This window comes from Zootoca vivipara, chromosome 13, assembly GCF_963506605.1.
Source record: "Zootoca vivipara chromosome 13, rZooViv1.1, whole genome shotgun sequence".
Classification (NCBI taxonomy): Eukaryota; Metazoa; Chordata; class Lepidosauria; order Squamata; family Lacertidae; genus Zootoca; species Zootoca vivipara.
The window spans coordinates 28,170,898-28,192,696 of NC_083288.1; the positions used below are offsets into that span (position 1 = coordinate 28,170,898).

The 21,799-nt window shown below is 41.5% G+C and overlaps 2 protein-coding genes across 2 annotated transcripts; both read left to right on the forward strand.

Moving 5' to 3' along the window:
- The first annotated feature begins 473 nt into the window (after positions 1-473).
- On the forward strand, positions 474-1,436 carry LOC132593125 (olfactory receptor 5AR1-like). The gene has a single exon (XM_060282139.1). The coding sequence runs from the start codon at positions 474-476 to the stop codon at positions 1,434-1,436; it is 963 nt and encodes a 320-aa protein (XP_060138122.1).
- A 13,114-nt stretch (positions 1,437-14,550) lies between these two features.
- Positions 14,551-15,489, forward strand: LOC132593126 (olfactory receptor 9K2-like). Its single transcript, XM_060282140.1, has one exon. It carries the CDS (start codon positions 14,551-14,553, stop codon positions 15,487-15,489), a length of 939 nt encoding a protein of 312 aa, XP_060138123.1.
- Positions 15,490-21,799: the final 6,310 nt, after the last annotated feature.

Genomic DNA, 21,799 nt, shown 5'->3' on the forward strand with positions numbered 1-21,799 from the left:
GTATTGTACCAGTATACCAATGAGTATTCCTACTAATTGCAACATGCCCCGATTAGATTGGAGTGCAGTAAGGTAAAAGACCCCTGGATGGTTTAGTCCAGTCGAATTTGACTGTGGGGTGTGGTGCTCATCTCTGCTTTCAGACCAAGAAAGCCAGCATAACTTTTCTGGGTCATGTGGCCAGCATGACTAAACCACTTCTGGCACAATGAAACACTGGGGTACCTTTTTATCTATTCATGCTGGTATGATTTTGAACTACTTTTGTTCACTCCACAGGCATTCTAGCATTGCAAGCTTTCAGAAAGGTTATAGCCTGCAAAACATCCCTGAGTCATTCTGCGCTTTCCCCACATCTTCCCTCAGCGGTAACTGCAAAATTCATGACTACAAATACCTTTTACATATCTTATGTTTCAGTTGTATTTCAGGATATGCTAAAACTTGGTTATACACATTTCATGACAACCATAATGCAGAAAAACCAGAGTGAAATTACTGAGTTTATTCTTCTGGGATTTGGGGAACTCCCTAATCTACAGATCGTCCTGTTCCTTGTGTTTCTGGTGATCTACATATTGACAATGACTTTCAATATTCTCACAGTCTTTCTCATAGTGACCGACCATCACTTGCACACCCCCATGTACTTCTTCTTGGGGAATTTGTCTTTTCTGGAGACAGTCTACAGCTCAACCACCCTGCCCAGGATGCTGACCAGTCTCTTGACAGGGGACAAAACCATCTCTTTTAAAGAATGTCATATACAATTATATTTCTTTGATTTCATGATTGGCACAGAATGTTATCTGCTCTCTGTGATGTCTTATGATCGTTTCTTAGCTATATGCAAACCCTTATATTATGCAACTCTTATGAATGGTAAGCTCTGTATCCAGCTGGCCAGTGCCTCTTGGATTAATAGCATGTTGTTTACTTCTATATACTTGATCTTGGTGTTGCAACTACAGTATTGTAATTCCAATGAAATGGATCATTTCTTTTGTGACTCTCTCGCATTGGTCAATATCTCATGCAGTGATACCAGCGTTGTGCAGTATGCCAGTGTAATCCTGACTTTTGTGTTCAGTTTCCCCCCTTTTCTTTTGACCCTAATCTCCTACATATATATTATTGCTGCCATTTTAAAAATTCCATCTGCCACTGGGAGGCAGAAAGCCTTTTCCACTTGTTCTTCTCATGTAATTGTTGTTTCCCTGTTCTATGGGGCATTAATCATTGTATATGTGACACCCAAAACTGAAGCAATGAGAGACCTTAACAAAATATTTTCTCTTTTTTATACGGTCCTTCCTCCTTTAATTAACCCCCTTGTATATAGCTTGAGAAACAAGGATGTCAAGGAATCTTTCAGGAAGGCCACTGGGAAGATTTTAGAAGGCCATTTTGTGAATAAGTGGTTCAAAGCTAAATAGTTATCCAAAGTCTTTTGCCAAGTAACATCGGTTCCAGGCTTTATGGGTATTTGTGTAGGAATTCCCTACTGAAGTTCCTTCCAATAATTCATCCTCTTCCCATGTCACAGTTTTCACTACCCATTGGACTGCTTCTTCCTATGGCACCAACAGGCATCACAACTTTTAAAGAGAGAGGGGATAATGCCTGTGAAGGTTACTCTCCTTCTCCATGCTCTCTCACTACTCACTCAGAGATGGCAGGTGAACAGGCAGCAATATCAGGAGGACAAATTTCAGGGCTAGGAGGATCCAGAGCTTGGCAGTAGGGCATTGCACATTTGCAATGAAGTTTGTATGTGGTGTTTGAGAATATGCACATCTACAAGAGTATGTGCATATGTGTTACTTTTGCATGCTGGTATGTGACCTTAGAGGCTGATTTGTGACCTGTGAAACAGAGCTGAAATTGCCTCCCTCACTTTGCCATATGTACTACTCCATGAACACCAATCTGTTCATGAAAGGAGCCTCCAATCATGAGTTGTACTCCAAGGGAATTTTCCTGTCATCAACATAGCTGAAATTTCTGAATGCACCAAAATGAAATCTTGAAAGAGATCGAAATGTAGGTTGGTCTGGTGTTTCTTACACACCCAACAGTTCAAATGAAGAAAATAATAATAATAATAATAATAATAATAATAATAATAATAATATAATTTTTTTAAAGAGGTGAATTTCCTTTCATTTCCCAATACATTTCTGATTAAGCAATAAAAAATATCGAAAAGTGAAAAATATTCAGTCTCTCTTACTCTCACCATTTTCCACTCACAGATATCATCTGTCTATAGAATGTGCTGATGTCATAGGCATGTCTTAGACTGTGTGCCCCTAAGAAACAGGATCGTGCAGGAACCTAGGGGGTTTCTAATAAAGTTTACATCTTGTTCTCTGTTGCATAAACTTTTGTTTCATATTCCAGTAAAAAAAAGATAATTTAATAAGTTATAAAATTTGTCCAATGACTCCCTCCCACTTTGATATACCATTTTCAATTCCATTTCTCTTATTTACATTATAACATAATTTCCTTCTCATTTGTTTCACAATTGTCATCTGCTGTAAGAAACTATGGTCAGTAGCCCATTTTGGCTCACCAATCAGTATCATTCTGGAGAGGGGGAGACTGAATTATGTGACTTCAATTGGAGGCCTACAATGTGTCTGCAAATGTGCAGCTGTCTAAATTTCAGGATTCCTAATTGCATGAGTAAAAAGGGTTTTAAAAAAGGGTGAAGGACACCTGAACAGTTAAGTCCAGTCAAATGTGACTATGAGGTTGCAGCGCTCATCTTGCTTTCTGGCTGAGGAAGCCAGTGTTTGTCCACAAACATAATAATAAGAATAAGAATTTTATTATTTATACCCCATCCATCTGGCTGGGTTTCCCCAGCCACTCTAGGCAGCTTACAGCACATAAAAAGTTGTAAAACATTAGAAATAAGGGAAGTTTTTAATTTTTGATGTGTTATCGTGTTTTTAATATTCTACTGGGAGCCACCCAACCAACCAGATGGACAGGGTATAAGAAATTTATTATTATTATTATTATTATTATTATTATTATTATTATTATTATTCCATTAAAAATTTTCTGGTACAGGGTTCCCTTTAGATGTCTTCTAAAAGCGATATCATTTTTTATTTCCATGACATCTGATGGGAGCTCGTTCCACAGGGCAGGAGCCACTACCCAGAAGGCCCTCTGCCTGGTTCCCTGTAACCTCACTTCTCACAGTGAGGGAATGACCAAAAGGCCCTTGCAGCTGGACCTCAGTGTCTGGGCTGAATGATGGGGGTGGAGATGCTCCTTCACGTATACTGGGCCAAAGCCATTTAGGGCTTTAAAGGTTAGCACCAACACTCTGAATTGTGCTTAAAAATGTACTGGGAGCCAATGTAGGTTTTTCAGGACCAGAATTATATGGTCTCCATGACCAATCCCAATCACCAGTCTAGCTGCAACATTCTTGATTAGTTGTAGTTTCCGGGTCACCTTCAGAGTTAGCCCTATGTAGAGCGCATTGCAGTAGTCCAAACGGGAGATAACTAGAGCATGCACCACTCTGGCGAGACAGTCCGCCGGCAGGTAGGTTTTCAGCCTGCGCACCAGATGGGGCTGATAGACAGCTGCCCTGGACACAGAATTGACCTGCGCATCCATGGACAGCTGTGAGTCCAAAATGACTCCCAGGCTGTGCACCTCGTCCTTCAGGCGAACAGTTACCCCATTCAGGACCAGGGAGTCCCCCATACATGATTGCCCCCTGCCCCCCCAAAGGTACTTCAATACATGCCACCCAAGGCCAACTCAAAGAAATAAAGTAACACCAATCCCACTCAAATAGCCTTACTTTTTAAGCGACCAAATCAACAGCATACTGTATGCATGTTTTTTCTTATTACTGCACAAGGAAAATAGTTAGGGCTTTATTTCCCTTGACAAAATCTGAATATTCATTAAAGAATATTTCTAAGGAAGGAAGTCCCCCAAGTGCCCCACATCTGAGACTAGGGATGCAAGATTCCCATGTGAGTTTGGCCTAGATTTCAAGCTGTTGTTCCCTCTCTGACAATTAGTCCCTATCTCTCAGTATGTTTACCTTTGATTTCTAATAATATATAGAACAATCAGGTAGAGACCGCTTCGTTCTGATAAAGCCTGGGATGAGAAGCATGTCATGGGATGCTAAAATAAATAAAGCAGCTATGGAGAAAGAAACTTCCAATCAAGTCTGTGAAGATGGGCATAGAAGATACTCTCCAACATGCTCCTAAGAACAGCATCTCAGAAATTGCACTCAACACAAACTTCAGCTCCTTAACCATTCATGATAAAGGTATTTGTATTCAGTGCTAATTATCTGCAGCAGGAACTTTGTTGTTGTTTAGTCATTTAGTCGTGTCTGACTCTTCGTGACCCCATGGACCATAGCACGCCAGGCACTCCTGTCTCGCACTGCCTCCCGCAGTTTGGTCAAACTCATGTTCGTAGCTTCGAGAACACTGTCCAACCATCTTGTCCTCTGTCGTTCCCTTCTCCTAGTGCCCTCAATCTTTCCCAACATCAGGGTCTTTTCCAAGGATTCTTCTCTTCTCATGAGGTGGCCAAAGTATTGGAGCCTCAGCTTCACGATCTGTCCTTCCAGGGAGCACTCAGGGCTGATTTCCTTAAGAATGGATAGGTTTGATCTTCTTGCAGTCCATGGGACTCTCAAGAGTCTCCTCCAGCACCATAATTCAAAAGCATCAATTCTTCGGCGATCAGCCTTCTTTATGGTCCAACTCTCACTTCCATACATCACTACTGGGAAAACCATAGCTTTAACTATACGGACCTTTGTCGGGAAGGTGATGTCTCTGCTTTTTAAGATGCTGTCTAGGTTTGTCATTGCTTTTCTCCCAAGAAGCAGGCGTCTTTTAATTTCGTGACTGCTGTCACCATCTGCAGTGATCAAGGAGCCCAAGAAAGTAAAATCTCTCACTGCCTCCATTTCTTCCCCTTCTATTTGCCAGGAGGTGATGGGACCAGTGGCCATGATCTTGGTTTTTTTGATGTTGAGCTTCAGACCATATTTTGCGCTCTCCTCTTTCACCCTCATTAAAAGGTTCTTTAATTCCTCCTCGCTTTCTGCCATCAAGGTTGTGTCATCTGCATATCTGAGGTTGTTGATATTTCTTCCAGCAATCTTAATTCCGGCTTTGGATTCATCTAGTCCAGCCTTTCGCATGATGAATTCTGCATATAAGTTAAATAAGCAGGGAGACAATATACAACCTTGTCGTACTCCTTTCCCAATTTTGAACCAATCAGTTGTTCCATATCCAGTTCTAACTGTAGCTTCTTGTCCCACATAGAGATTTCTCAGGAGACAGATGAGGTGATCAGGCACTCCCATTTCTTTAAGAACTTGCCATAGTTTGCTGTGGTCGACACAGTCAAAGGCTTTTGCATAGTCAATGAAGCAGAAGTAGACGTTTTTCTGGAACTCTCTAGCTTTCTCCATAATCCAGCGCATGTTTGCTATTTGGTCTCTGGTTCCTCTGCCCCTTCGAAATCCAGCTTGCACTTCTGGGAGTTCTCGGTCCACATACTGCCTAAGCCTGCCTTGTAGAATTTTAAGCATAACCTTGCTAGCGTGTGAAATGAGCGCAATTGTGCGGTAGTTGGAGCATTCTTTGGCACTGCCCTTCTTTGGAATCGGGATGTAGACTGATCTTCTCCAATCCTCTGGCCATTGCTGAGTTTTCCAAACTTGCTGGCATATTGGGTGTAGCACCTTAACAGCATCATCTTTTAAAATTTTAAACAGTTCAGCTGGAATATCATCACTTCCACTGGCCTTGTTATTAGCAATGCTTTCTAAGGCCCATTTGACTTCACTCTCCAAGATGTCTGGCTCAAGGCCAGCAACCACACTACCTGAGGTGTACGAGACCTCCATATCTTTCTGGTATAATTCCTCTGTGTATTCTTGCCACCTCTTCTTGATGTCTTCTGCTTCTGTTAGGTCCTTACCACTTTTGTCCTTGATTATGGTAATCTTTTTACGAAATGTTCCTTTCATATCTCCAATTTTCTTGAACCGATCTCTGGTTTTCCCCATTCTATTGTTTTCCTCTATTTCTTTGCATTGCTCATTTAAGAAGACCCTCTTGTCTCTCCTTGCTGTTTTTTGGAAATCTGCATTCAGTTTCCTGTATCTTTCCCTATCTCCCTTGCATTTTGCTTGCCTCCTCTCCTCCGCTATTTGTAAGGCCTCGTTGGACAGCCATTTTGCTTTCTTGCATTTCCTTTTCCTTGGGATGGTTTTCATTGCTGCCTCCTGTATAATGTTACGAGCCTCCATCCATAGTTCTTCAGGCACTCTGTCCACCAAATCTAAATCCTTAAACCTGTTCCTCACTTCCACTGTGTATTCATAAGGGATTTGATTCAGATTGTATCTTACTGGCCCAGTGGTTTTTCCTACTTTCTTCAGTTTAAGCTGGAATTTTGCTATAAGAAGCTGATGATCTGAGTTACAGTCAGCTCCAGGTCTTGTTTTTGCTGACTGTATAGAGCTTCTCCATCTTTGGCTGCAGAGAATATAATCAATCTGATTTCGATGCTGTCCATTTGGTGATATCCATGTGTAGAGTCGTCTCTTGTGTTGTTGGAATAGAGTGTTTGTGATGACCAGCTTGTTCTCTTGACAGAACTCTATTAGCCTTTGCCCTGCTTCATTTTGAACTCCAAGGCCAAACTTGCCAGTTGTTCCTTTTATCTCTTGATTCCCCACTTTAGCATTCCAGTCCCCTGTAATGAGAAGAACATCCTTCTTTGGTGTCATTTCTAGAAGGTGTTGTAGGTCTTCATAGAATTGGTCAATTTCATTTTCTTCAGCACCGGTAGTTGGTGCATAAACTTGGATTACTGTGATGTTAAAAGGTCTGCCTTGGATTCGTATCGAGATCATTCTGTCATTTTTGAGATTGCATCCCATTACAGCTTTTGCCACTCTTTTGTTGACTATGAGGGCCACTCCATTTCTGCTACAGGATTCTTGCCCACAGTAGTAGATATGATAGTCATCCGAACTGAATTCGCCCATTCCCTTCCATTTTAGTTCACTGATGCCCAGGATGTCGATATTTATTCTTGTCATCTCATTTTTGACCACATCCAGCTTACCTCCACTCATGGTTCTTACATTCCAGGTTCCTATGCAATATTTTTCTTTACAGCATCGGACTTTCCTTTCGCTTCCAGGCATATCCGCAACTGAGCGTCCTTTCGGCTTTGGCCCAGCCGCTTCATCAGCTCTGAATCTACTTGTACTTGTCCTCCGCTCTTCCTCAGTAGCATGTTGGACGCCTTCCGACCTGAGGGGCTCATCTTCCAGCGTCATAACTTTTATATGCCTGTTGTCTTTGTCCATGGAGTTTTCTTGGCAGGGATACTGGAGTGGCTTGCCAGTTCCTTCTCCAGGTGGATCACGTTTAGTCAAAACTCTCCACTATGACCTGTCCATCTTGGGTGGCCCTGCATGGCATAGCTCATAGCTTCTCTGAGTTATTCAAGCCCCTTCGCCACGACAAGGCATTGATCCATGAAGGGGGCAGCAGGAACTAAAGCTTTGTAATAAATGTGTGGTTGTCAATTCCTCACTTTATTCAGAAGTAAGAAGTATCTGGTCGCACTGAATCCTTTCTGTTTCTTTGGTTGAGAAACCACTGAAGACTTCTGCGATTTGCACTTAGGTCCCACTGAAATCCATAGGTTAATTTAGTCATGGGCACTAAATGCAATTCACTTAATCTGGCACCAGTCCATGGTCAAGGGCTGCTTCTGTTTAGTTGTACCGTGTTTCTCATATTATAAGACACGTCTTATATTTATTTTTTCCTCAAAAAAACACACTATGGCTTATTTTCAAGGGATGTCTTATTTTTTTCCTCCTCCTCCTGCCGCGGCCGGCATTGCTGCTGCGCCTATCACTATGTCTTATTTTCGGGGTATGGCTTATATTCCTTGAATGCTTAAAAATCCTTCTATGGCTTATTTTATGGGTATGTCTTAAAATATGAGAAACAGGGTATATATAAAAGCAAAATATCCAAGACAGCAACAACAGTTATTCCTACAATAGTAGAAAAACTAAATCCATCAGCCAGCTCAGAATTCAAATCTCCCAGTCTCCTTATTTCTGCCAAGATAGAAGCTGCTTATTCCATCTAAGTGCTTATCTGGCATTGCTCAATATACAAAGATATATAACCCCCAAATTGACTGAAGTGCATTCAAAATACATGATTTCTCTATCAATTTTTCTAGATGAAACCAATATCAAACATCAAGACAGCCAAACTCATAAGATCACCAGATTTAACTTAATGATACTTGTGAATTTCTCTCTCTCACCTGATTCTCTCTTAGGATTTTGGAGTTCCTTGTGCTATGGTCTTATAAGTTGATTATTTCTGTCTGTAGTCCTTCATAGTCCCCACCCTCTTTTACAATAAAAATGAAATATATTTAAATACTGTACATATTACAATGTATGCATTTTTAAATACATGTTAGCTGGAGATAACAATTTTAATGCCTTCAGGTACTTTTATAACTTTATTTTCATAGCAGAAAATGATATTGTGCAATTCAGAAAAATATGAAATCCAAAGAATGTCCTGATCCATGTATTAATTCAGGAAGTGCCGATAAGGATGGTCCTCCAACATTCCTAATTTCCCATATTTTTCCTCCATTGTTCAATTGTACAAAGCATTGCATCAAAATTAAATCAAGATTGTATCAAACAACCTGCTAGCCTCTAGTTGCTCTATTTTACCACTGAGTACCCCTACTAAATTCAGCATGCTGCCTTCTTGTTCAAAGTGCAGTCATTCAGATAAAAGCAAAAAAATTAACATTATGATATAAGGAGAGGATATGCTGTGTCCCATTTACTGGTCAGGCACCAGTATTACTTGTGTTTTCTCAGTAAAGTTGTGGCCTGTTTTAACAATCAACAAAGTTATATTGGTCTCCCTCCCTCCCTCCCTCCCTCCCTTCCTTCCTTCCTTCTTCTTTGGCGATCATGCATAGCCAAGTACTGTAAGATTATTTCCATAGACACAGTTTTAAAAGTGAGTTTGTAAGTGACTGTGGAGGACAATTCTGGATCCACACGTCCTTCCACAGTGGGTAAAAGGGTTTCTGGGCGGGAGTTGATAAAGCTGAGAGTTTGCCAAGTGTGTCTTCCTCTTAGTGTGTTTCTCCCTTTTGTCCTGATTTCGAGTTTCTTCAAAACAGATGACACCTTTGGTAAAGCCTGTTCTCCAATTGGAGCGCTCACAGGCCACTGTTTCCAAGTTGTCAATGTTTATACTACATTCTTTAAGATTTGCCCTAAGGGAGCCTTTCAACCTCTTTTGTTGACCACCAGCATTATGCTTACAATTTCTAAGTTAATAATAGAGTACAGTAGTTCCTTTGGAAAGAATCAGGCATCCGCACAACATGACCAGTCCAACAAAGTTGAAGAATCATTACTTCAACACTGGTGATCTTTGCTTCTTCCAGTACACTGGCATTAGTTTGCCTGTCTTCCCAGGTGATGTGTAGTTTTCCCCCCGGAGAGACACGGTTGATGGAATCTTTCTCCCTTCCATTTCTTCACTCAGTGGTATTTAACTATTTTATAATGGCCATCACTTTCATATTCCTTTCCAATTATCTTTCAGAATGTAGCATTTGATGACAACCACAATGCAGAGAAACCTGAGTGAAATCACAGAGTTCATCCTTCTGGGGTTTGGGGATCTCCCTCATCTGCACATCTTTCTGTTCCTTGTGTTTCTTGGGATCTACATACTGACAATTGCTTTCAATATCCTCATGGTCTTTCTCATAGTGACTGATCATCACCTGCACACACCCATGTACTTCTTCCTGGGGAATTTGTCTTTTTTGGAAGCAGTCTACAGCTCAACAACCCAACCCAGGATGCTGACCAGTCTCCTGACAGGGGACAAAACCATCTCTGTTAAAGGATGTTTCACACAATTTTTTGTTGTTTCTTTCCTGGTTGGTACAGAATGCTATCTGCTGTCTGTGATGTCTTATGATCGTTTCTTAGCCATATGCAGACCCCTATATTATGCAACTCTTATGAATGGTAAACTCTGTATCCAGCTGGTCAGTTGCTCTTGGATCAACAGCATTGTGGCGATCACCATAATATTGGTCTTCATATGGCAACTACGTTACTGTGGTTCCAATGAAATTGATAGTTTCTTTTGTGAATCTCTTTCCTTGGTTAAAATCTCCTGCAGTGACACCAGTCTTGTGAAATATGTCATTCTAATCCTGGCTTTTGTGTTCAGTTTCCCTCCTTTTCTTTTGACTCTGATCTCCTACATATTTATTGTTGCTGCCATTTTAAAAATCCCACCCACAACTGGGAAGCAGAAGGCCTTTTCCACCTGTTCTTCTCACATCATTGTTGTTTCTATCTTCTATGGGTCAATATTCATTGCGTATTTCACACCAGAAAATGAAACAATGAGAGACCTTAACAAAATATTTCCACTACTTTATATGGTCTTCCCCCCTTTAATTAACCCACTCATATATAGCCTGAGAAATAAAGATGTCAAAGAGGCTCTGAGAAAGGCTGCTGGAAATTTTTGGAATTTTTCCTCTTCCCATGTCACTGTTTTCACTACCCATTGGAATGCTTCTTCCTCTGGGACCAACAGGCACCACAACTTTTAAAGATACAGGGGGTAATGCTTGTGAAGGTTACTGTCCTTTTCTATGCTCTCTCATTACTCACTCAGAGATGGCAGATGAACAGGCAGCAATATCAGGAGGACAAACTGCAGGGCTAGGAGGATCCAGAGCTTGGCAGTAGGGCATGGGTATATGCACATTTGCAATGAGGCTGTAGGTGGAGCCTGAGAATATGCACATTTATGTGCATGTGTGTTACTTGTGCATGCTGATATGTGACCTTAGATGCTGATTTGTGACCTGTGAAGCAGAGCTGAAATCACCATCCTCACTTTTTCATCTGGACCACTCCATGAACACCAATCTGTTCATGAAACGAGCCTCCATTGATGAGTTACACTCGAAGAGAATTTTCCTGTCGTCAACACAACTGATCTTCCATGAAAATAGGAAAGACCTTACATCAACACAATGGCTAGTGTGGTTGGAGTGCCTTTTCATTCATGAATTGATCTGTCTATAAATGTGAAAGATTAAATAGCAGGCATTTGGCATTATTGGGGGGTGGGGTTCATCCAGAACTTTCCTTGATTGTCCCCATGCTAGTTCAGTTTGTTTATCTTTTTTCCATTGGCTATCATTGTAATTCCTAGCAAACAGTCTATTTCCCCCTCCTTGTCAGGATTTAATATGTCCCTCTCACAGGCCAGACACAGCAGGCTGGCGGGTATATTATGCTCCTCCTTGTCAGGATTTAAGATGTCCCTCTCACAGGCCAGACACAGCAGGCTGGCGGGTATATTATGCTTAGATTTATTAGTATTTACACAGTCGCTTCAGTCTGAGCTCACAGCTCAATCATCTTCAGATGAGGATGTTGGACTCACTAAAGGGTGGATTCTTCGCCAATAGTATATCCTCCACCATAGCTGTCAACTTCCGGACTGGAAAATAAGGGTCCCAGCAGCACGGCACCGGAAGTGGCTTCTGCACATGTCCAGACATGCGCAGAAGCGACTTCCAGTGCTGGGCTGCCTGTGTCTGCATGTCTGGGCACCGGGAATCGCTTCTGCGCATGTCCAGACATGCACAGAAGTGATTTTCAGTGCCCAGACATAGGCAGAGCGGAGATTTCCGGCAGCACTTGGCAAGTGAGTGAGCAGCCAGCCACCGAGTGAGGCGTTTTACCAGGCGGCGGCTGGTTGCTCGCTTGTGGGGGGGGGGGCAGGCAGGCGCCGAGCCATCAAGGAGGGAGAGGAGCTGCTTCATTTGAAATCTGGTAAATTTCCAGGATATCGAACAATCCAGGGTTTCGGGGGGAAACGGATTTAAATTCGGGGGTTTCCTGCCAAAAACGGGAGAGTTGACAGCTATGTCCCCTACCGGCTCCCCCTCCTCCTGTTTAACTGACTTCACGCCTGGACTCTACTCCTTCGCCTTGTCCATGGAGACTCCGGGGCAGTCTGCCCCTCCCCCTCTTGAGCCATGTCTAGAAGCTGCAGTTCCTCTGAAGCAGCCTCTGTCTGACCTACGCTGTCTTGGGAATTTACAACTGGCGTTACCAAATGGGAGGGTCTTGCATCACTCTCAGTATGGGAAGGAATCAGGACTCTGCTTCCTCCAGCCTGCGTCCCTTCCTCTCTGGAGTCTTTGCTGTAGCTCTGGGAAGGGATGTCCCTGACACTCCTCAACAATAAGTCAATATCTCCTGAGATGCCACTGTTTTTTTTAGCTTTAAAAAGCAAGCTCTTTTTTATATATGGCATGAGATGTAAAGGAAAGCAGGAACACATCCATTCAAGAAATGTTTCTACGTCTATGAAGATGAGCACGGGAGATATACTGCACGTTTGTTTCTTGGACCAATGGATCCTTCATCTTATCATTTACACATAAGAGAGGTATTTAGAACACTGTCTTGTTCATGCACCCTGTGCAAAATATATCTGCTATGTGTATGGCCTCATCAGTTACCTTTCAAAAACTTTGCGAATGAGCCGTTTCATTCCAGAAAAAAAATAATTTACCGTAAACATCCTGTGTGGCTCAGCAGATTTAAATGTGTTTCTGCTTACATTAAATCTATGTGGCTTAAATCTATGTGGCAACAGTGTCTTCTATAAGCCAATTAAATATAAGAGTTTGTTCATACATGTAAGAATTTGAGTAAGCTGCGCTAGGCAGGACAGAAGATTAAATGGCAATACAGTGAGGCACTTAAAATTCTGATCACTGAAATAGTCCCATCATGGCATCTGCAGACATGCATTGAAGTGAGGAGGTTGGAAAACAGAGCTATATATAGCCATATGGCGATCCTTCCACAAATTGGTTTGGTCCACCTCTAAGACAAATTTTGACCACCAATTCTAAGTTGGCTGCTTTTATTTTGAAAATAGCAAACTATGCTTTGAGAAAGTAGTGTCTTATTTTGTTCTCTTTGCATCCTGTGATCCATTTGCCACTAATAATCTGAATTAAAATGTAAGCAGTTTCTGTGTCTGAAAGCATAGTTCACTTATTTTAAACATTTCAGTCTTTAACTGAACTCAGTTTCTACAACATGAAATGAAGGACTATAGTAAAAAGTGGGGGTTAGATTTACGTAGGTTTGGTATTCGTTGTTAGTATACTGACAGGAAACCCACTGAAATAAATGGATTTAAGTGCGGTAACTTAGATCCATTTATTTTGATGAATCTCCTATAAGTTATGATTTAGTTTAAAAGGTAAATTCCTGCATGACATTTGGTGTCCCTTCCAACCTTACAGTTCTGTGATTCTTTGAGGGTAAAAGGTAAAAGGACCCCTGACCATTAGGTCCAGTCATGACCGACTCTGGGGTTGCACCGCTCATCTCGCTCTATTGGCCGAGGGAGCCGGCGTACAGCTTCCAGGTCATGTGGCCAGCATAACTAAGCCGCTTCTGGTGAACCAGAGCAGCACACGGAAACACTGTTTACCTTCCCGCTGAAGCAGTACCTATTTATCTACTTGCACTTTGAGGTGCTTTCGAACTGCTAGGTTGGCAGGAGCAGGGGCTGAGCAATGGGAGCTCACCCCGTCTCAGAGATTCGAACCGCCGACCTTCTGATCGGCACTCCCTAGGCTCTGTGGTTTAACCCACAGAACCACCCGTGTCCCCATGATTTAGTTGGATATCACCAATAACACTGCCAGTCAGTGGGCTTCATCCATCATATGTTAGATTTTTACTGAGATATTTATATACTTGCTGTTCACAAAATATATGAAATCAGTGTGCAACAATTTAAAACAACCAAACTACACAACTACATAAAGATCTACACCTCATACAACAGACCAATAATAAATAGAGCTAAGTGAATGAGCTAGGGATCATGTTTTGCAACTGGTTGGGTGAACAATAATATCTTAAACTACTGATGGAAACATATCCCCAAGGATGCATGCCAGATCTTCAAGGAAATTCTGCTACATAATGTAGGTGCTAATAGCAAGAAGACCTTTTTCCTGGTTGATGCCAGATGAACCAAGGCAGGCTGTATTGTCACCAGAAGGGGCACTCTCAAAAAACTGGGTCCCAAGCGGTGTAAGACTGAGTAGCAAATTGGCAACCAGTGTCTGTGTTAGATGGAAAATTGTAGTACATAGATAAACAGAAAAAACATTCTCAGTCAAGTGTTCTGATAGAAAAGTTCCAGATTGAATAAGAATTTTGTTGCATGTATATCCCACTCTATGTAATAAAACCACGATTAATGCTTCTGAAATACAACCATATAGAAAATCACTTAGGTCTCTCATCTTCAAACATTTTTTTCAGGACCTGAAAAAACTTCACTAGGTATATTTAACATAGTGAACACAATGCAGAGAAATCTAAGTGAAATTAGAGAGTTTGTCCTTTTGGGATTTGGAGAACTCCATCACCTGAAGATCTTCTTGTTCCTAGTTTTTCTGGTGTTATACATTTTGACCATGGCTGCCAACATTCTCACCATTCTTCTGATAGTGACTGATCAGCACCTGCACACCCCCATGTACTTCTTCCTAGGAAATTTGTCCTGCTTAGAGACTTTCTACAGCTCAACCATCCTACCCAGGGTTTTGGTGAGCCTCCAAAAGGAAGACAAAACTATATCCATGAAAGGATGCCTTGCGCAGATGTACTTCTTTGCTTTCCTGGTTAGCACAGAATGCTATCTCCTCTCTGTAATGTCATATGATAGATATTTAGCTATATGCAAGCCTTTACATTATGAAAATGTAATGAACAGGAAACTCTGTATTCAGTTAGCTGCTGGCTCCTGGTTCAATAGCATTGTGTTTACGTATATATTTTTGGGTATTTTCTTAAAAATACAATTCTGTGGTCCTAATGAAATCGATCATTTCTATTGTGATTCTCTCCCATTATTAAAGCTTTCCTGCAGTCACATCAACCTTGTGAAACAAGTCTCTGTAATATTCTCTTTTGTATTCACTTTCCCTCCTTTTATTTTGACTCTGGCTTCTTATATCTATATTATTGCTACCATCCTCAGAATCCCATCAACCACTGGGAGAAAAAAGGCCTTTTCCACCTGTTCTTCTCACCTGATTGTCGTCTCTATTTTCTATGGGGCATTGATCATTGTATATCTGATACCCCAAACTAAAACCATGAGATATTTCAATAAAATTGTTTCTGTTCTCTACACAGTCCTTCCCCCCATAGCTAACCCTCTTATATATAGTTTGAGAAACAAGGATGTAAAGGAAGCCCTGAAAAGGCTACTACAAAAGTTTAGGAAGGGCAATTTGTGAATTTGGATTTGCGGTCTCCTTTATGTTTATAAATAAAACTGAATGCATGCAAAAATAAAAAATATGAGTGGATTTTTTAATTGCGTGGTTATACAATGTCCTCTGTAGCACTTCTTGTATTGATGTATAGCAAACAGAAATAATAGTACAATGCCACATTATAAATATCTAAATCAAGGGTGGAGTACAGCAAGGATAAAGAACCTGTGGTTTTCTTGGTGTTGTTGGACTCCAACTCCTAATTTCCATGACCATTGACCATGCTGATGGGGCTGCTCAGAGTTGGTGACAATTTCAATCCAGTTTTCTTTCTTTTTCTTTCTTTTTCTATTTCAGTCTAAGCACCCAAAGATGTGTAATGAAGGTGCCAGGTGAGAAGGAAAGATAACTGAGTTGGCTTGATTTCAAATGCCACATTCACAAATTTCAGAAATTATAGGGAGAACCTGAAACCCAGGAATTTTAGGTGATCATTACCTCTTGCAAACACATGATAATATAATATACCCTTCACATGGGCTTGTGTGTGTGTGTGTGTGTGTGTGTGTGTGTGTGTGTGTGTGTGTAGATATATAGATAGAGATATCACATTTAAAGAAATCACAGCAGAAAGATGATTTTTGAAGGCAAAAAGGAGGAGGCAGAGCAGTGGAGAAAAGGTAAGGGGAAAGAAAAATACATGCCACCCAAGGCCAACTCACACAAAGAAAGGAACATCAATTCCACTCAAATAGTCTTATTTTTAACTGACCAATTCAACAGCATATTGTATGCATGCTTTTCTTATAACTCCAAAAGAGGGCTTTATTAAGGCTTTGTTTCCCTTATTAAAATCTGAATATTCATTAAAGAACATTGCTAAGAATGGAAGTCCCCAAAGTGCCCCACATCTGTGACTAGGGATACAAGATCCCCATGTGAGTTTGGTCTAGATTTCAAGCTAATATTCCCTCTCTGACAATTAGTCCCTATCTCTCAATATGTTTACCCTTTGATTTCTAATAATATATAATAACCAGCTAGAGACATCCTCTTTCTGATAAACCCTGAGATGAGAAACTTGTCATGGGATGCTAAAACAAATTAAACAGCTATGGAGAAGGAAACTTCCAATCAAGTCTGTGAAGATGGGCATAGAAGAAAAAAATACTCTCCCACTTGCTCCTAAGAACAGCACCTCAGAAATTGCACTCAACAGAAACTTCAGCTCCTTATCCATTCATAAAGGTATTTGTATTCAGTGCTAATCATCTGCAGGAACTAAAGCTTTGTAATAAAAGTGTGGTTGTCAATTCCTCACTTTATTCAGAAGTAAGAAGTATCTGGTCGCACTGAATCCTTTCTGTTTCTTTGGTTGAGAGATCACTGAAGACTTCTGGGGTTGGCTCTTAGGTCCCACTGAAATCCATAGGTTAATTTAGTCATGGGCACTAAATGCAATTCACTTAATCTGGCACCAGTCCATGGTCAAGGGCTGCTTCTGTTTAGTTGCAAAGAGAAGCCAAGTTGCAGGGAACCAGGCAGAGGGCCTTCCCAGTAGTGACGCCTGCCCTGTGGAACGCCCTCCCATCAGATGTCAAAGAGAAAAACAGCTACCAGATTTTTAGAAGACATCTGAAGGCAGCCCTGTTTAGGGAGGCTTTTTATCTTTAATTGATTATTTTATTCTTCTGTTGGAAGCCGCCCAGAGTGGCTAGGAAACCCAGCCAGATGGGTGGGGTATAAATTATTATTTATTATTATTATTATTATTATTATTATTATTATTATTATTATTATACAAACAAAACATCCAAGACAGTAACAACAGTTTATTCCTAAAATAGGTTCCCAAGTAGAAAAACTAAATCCATCTCCCAGCTCAGAACTCAAGTCTCCCAGTCTCCTTACTTCTACCAAGATAGAAGATGCATATTCCATCTCAGTTCTTTTCTGCCATTGCTTAATATACAGGGTGAGTCTTTTAAACGAGGCCCCATGGAACAGGTATACTTTGAATCCACGTAGCCTCTTTTAAAAGGACTCACCTTGTATAAACTTCTATATCCCCCAAATTGACTTGTGTATTAAAACTATGTGATGTGTCTATTAAGTGTTCCAGATGAAACCAACATCAAACATCAAGGCAGCCAAACTTATAACACCGCCAAATTATATTTAAGTTAATGATACTTGTGAATTTTTTTCTCACCTGATTCTCTCTTAGGACTTTGGAATTCCTAATGGTATGGTCTTATTTTCAAAGTTGAACTCATTAGGAATAACACTTTGCAACATTGTTTTATTTCTGATATGTGTGTGTATTCCTTCATAGTTCCCATCCTCTTTACATTAAAATCAAAATATATTTAAATACATATCACAATGTATGCATTTTTAAATATATGTTATCTGAAAATAATAATTTTAATGCCTTCAGGTACTTTTATCATTTCAATCTCATATGAAATCTAAAGAATAATTACATATGTAATTATGCATGTTGCCTTCTTGTCCAAAGTGCAGTCATTCAGATAAAAGCAAAAAATTAACGTTACAGTGGTACAGTGTACAGTGGTACAGTGGTTAAGAACTTAATTCGTTCTGGAGATCCATTCTTAACCTGAAACTGTTCTTAGCCTGATGTACCACTTTAGCTAATGGGGGTCTCCCGCTGCGCTGGCGGAGCACGATTTCTGTTCTCATCCTGAAGCAAAGTTCTTATCCCGAGGCACTATTTCTGGGTTAGTGGAGTTGGTAACCTGAAGCGTCTGTAACCCGAGCTACCACTGTATATATAATGAGAGGATACTTGTGATGCTGTGTCCCATTTACTGGTCAGGCAGCAGTGTTACTTGTGCTTTCTCAGTAAAGTTGTGGCTTGTTTTAAAAACCAACTAGATTATATCGGTCACCCTTCCTTCTTCTTCTTCTTTGACGATCAGTTGTAGCCGAGTAAGATTGTCTTCCATAAACACGGTTTTAAAAGTGAGCCCGTAAGTGACTGCAGAGGCCAATTCTGGATGCATACGCCCTTCCACAGTGGGGAAATAGGTTTCCTGGTGGGGGTTGATAATGGTGAGAGTTTCCCAAGTGTGCCTTCCTCTTAGAGTGTGTCTCCCTTTCGTCCTGAGTTCAAGCGTCTTCAAAACACATGACACCTTTGGTAAACACTGTTCTCCAGTTGGAGCGCTCGCAGGCATTACGCTTGCCATTTCTAAGCTCAGAGTAGAGTAGTTGATTTGAAGACGATAATCAGGCATCCACACAACATGACCAGACCAACAATGTTGATGTTGAAGAATCATTACTTCCACAATGGTGATCTTTGCTTCTTCCAGTACATTGGCATTAGTTCACCTGTCTTCCCAGGTGATGTGTATTCCCCCCCCCCCCCAGAGAGACCGTTGATGGAATCTTTCTCCCTTCCATTATGTCACTCAGTGGTACTTAACTATTGTATAATGGCTATCACTTTCATATCACTTTCCAATTTTCTTTCAGAATGTAGCATTTGAGGACAACCACAATGCAGAGAAACGTGAGTGAAGTCACAGAGTTCATCCTTCTAGGATTTGGGGATCTCCCTCATCTGCACATCTTTATGTTCCTTCTGTTTCTGGTGATCTACATTTTGACAATTTCTTTCAATAGCCTCATGGTCTTTCTCATAGTGACTGATCATCACCTGCACACACCCATGTACTTCTTCCTGGGGAATTTGTCTTTTTTGGAAGCACTCTACAGCTCAACAACCCAGCCCAGGATGCTGACCAGTCTCCTGACAGGGGACAAAACCATCTCTGTTAAAGGATGTCTCACACAATTTTTTTTTGTTGCTCTCCTGGTTGGTACAGAATGCTATCTGCTGTCTGTGATGTCTTATGATCGTTTCTTAGCCATATGCAGACCCCTATATTATGCAACTCTTATGAATGGTAAACTCTGCATCCAGCTGGTCAGTTGCTCTTGGATCAACAGCATTGTGGCGTTCACCATAATCTTGGTCTTGATAGGGCAACTATGTTACTGTGGTTCCAATGAAATTGATAATTTCTTTTGTGAATCTCTTTCCTTGGTTAAAATCTCATGCAGTGACACCAGTCTTGTGAAATATGTCTGTCTAATCCTGGCTTTTGTGTTCAGTTTCCCTCCTTTTCTTTTGACTCTGATCTCCTACATATTTATTGTTGCTGCCATTTTAAAAATCCCATCCTCCACTGGGAAGCAGAAGGCCTTTTCCACCTGTTCTTCTCACATCATTGTTGTTTCTATCTTCTATGGGTCAATATTCATTGCATATTTCACACCGGAAAATGAAACAATGAGAGACCTGAACAAAATATTTCCACTACTTTATATGGTCTTCCCCCCTTTAATTAACCCCCTCATATATAGCCTGAGAAATAAAGATGTCAAAGAGGCTCTGAGAAAGACTGCTGGGAAAATTTGGAATTTTTCCTCTTCCCATGTCACTGTTTTCACTACCCATTCGAATGCTTCTTCCCCTTTGACCACAAGGCACCGCAACTTTTAAAGATACAGGGGGTAATGCTTGTGAAGGTTACTGTCCTTTTCTATGCTCTCTCATTACTCACTCAGAGATGGCAGGTGAACAGGCAGCAATATCAGGAGGACAAACTGCAGGGCTAGGAGGATCCAGAGCTTGGCAGTAGGGCATGGGTATATGCACATTTGCAATGAGGCTGTAGGTGGAGCCTGAGAATATGCACATTTATGTGCATGTGTGTTACTTGTGCATGCTGATATGTGACCTTAGATGCTGATTTTGAACCTGTGAAGCAGAGCCGAAATCACCATCCTCACTTTTTCATCTGGACCACTCCATGAACACCAATCTGTTCATGAAACGAGCCTCCATTGATGAGTTACACTCCAAGAGAATTTTCCTGTCGTCAACACAACTGATCTTCCATGAAAATAGGAAAGACCTTACATCAACACAATGGCTAGTGTGGTTGGAGTGCCTTTTCATTCATGAATTGATCTGTCTATAAATGTGAAAGATTAAATAGCAGGCATTAGACATTATTGGGGGGTGGGGTTCATCCAGAACTTTCCTTGATTGTCCCCATGCTATTTCAGTTTGTTTATCTTTTTTCCATTGCTATCATTTTAATTCCTAGCAAACAGTCTATTTCCCCCTCCTTGTCACGATTTAATATGTCACTCTCACAGGCCAGACACAGCAGGCTGGCGGGTATATTATGCTTAGATTTATTAGTATTTACACAGTCGCTTCAGTCTGAGCTCACAGATCAATCATCTTCAGATGAGGATGTTGGACTCACTAAAGGGTGGATTCTTCACCAACAGGATATCCTCCACCATAGCTGTCAACTTCTGGACTGGAAAATAAGGGTCCCAGCAGCACGGCACCGGAAGTTGCTTCTGCACATGTCCAGACATGCGCAGAAGCGACTTCCGGTGCTGGGCTGCCTGTGTCTGCATGTCTGGGCACCGGGAATCGCTTCTGCGCATGTCCGGACATGCACAGAAGTGATTTTCAGTGCCCAGACATAGGCAGAGCGGAGATTTCCGGCAGCACTTGGCAAGTGAGTGAGCATCCAGCCACCGAGTGAGGCGTTTTACCGGGCGGCGGCTGGTTGCTCGCTTGTAGGGGGGCAGGCGGGCACCGCGCCATCAAGGAGGGAGAGGAGCTGCTTCATTTGAAATCTGCTAAATTTCCAGGATATCGAACAATCCAGGGTTGCGGGGGGAAACGGATTTAAATTCGGGGGTTTCCTGCCAAAAACGGGAGGGTTGACAGCTATGTCCCCTACCGGCTCCCCCTCCTCCTGTTTAACTGACTTCGCGCCTGGACTCTACTCCTTCGCCTTGTCCATGGAGACTCAGGGGCAGTCTGCCCCTCCCCCTCTTGAGCCATGTCTAGAAGCTGCAGTTCCTCTGAAGCAGCCTCTGTCTGACCTACGCTGTCTTGGGAATTTACAACTGGCATTACCAAATGGGAGGGGCTTGCATCACTCTCAGTATGGGAAGAAATCAGGATTCTGCTTCCTCCAGCCTGCGTCCCTTCCTCTCTGGAGTCTTTGCTGTAGCTCTGGGAAGGGATGTCCCTGACACTCCTCAACAATAAGTCAATATCTCCTGAGATGCCACTGTTTTTTTTTAGCTTTAAAAAGCAAGCTCTTTTTTATATATGGCATGAGATGTAAAGGAAAGCAGGAAAACATCCATTCAAGAAATGTTTCTACGTCTATGAAGATGAGCACGGGAGATATACTGCATGTTTGTTTCTTGGACCAATGGATCCTTCATCTTATCATTTACACATAAGAGAGGTATTTAG

Bases quoted from the DNA above. Each gene is read 5' to 3' on its own strand.
- LOC132593126 (XM_060282140.1), top strand. From the start codon at position 14,551: ATGCAGAGAAATCTAAGTGAAATTAGAGAGTTTGTCCTTTTGGGATTT.
- LOC132593125 (XM_060282139.1), top strand. From the start codon at position 474: ATGCAGAAAAACCAGAGTGAAATTACTGAGTTTATTCTTCTGGGATTT.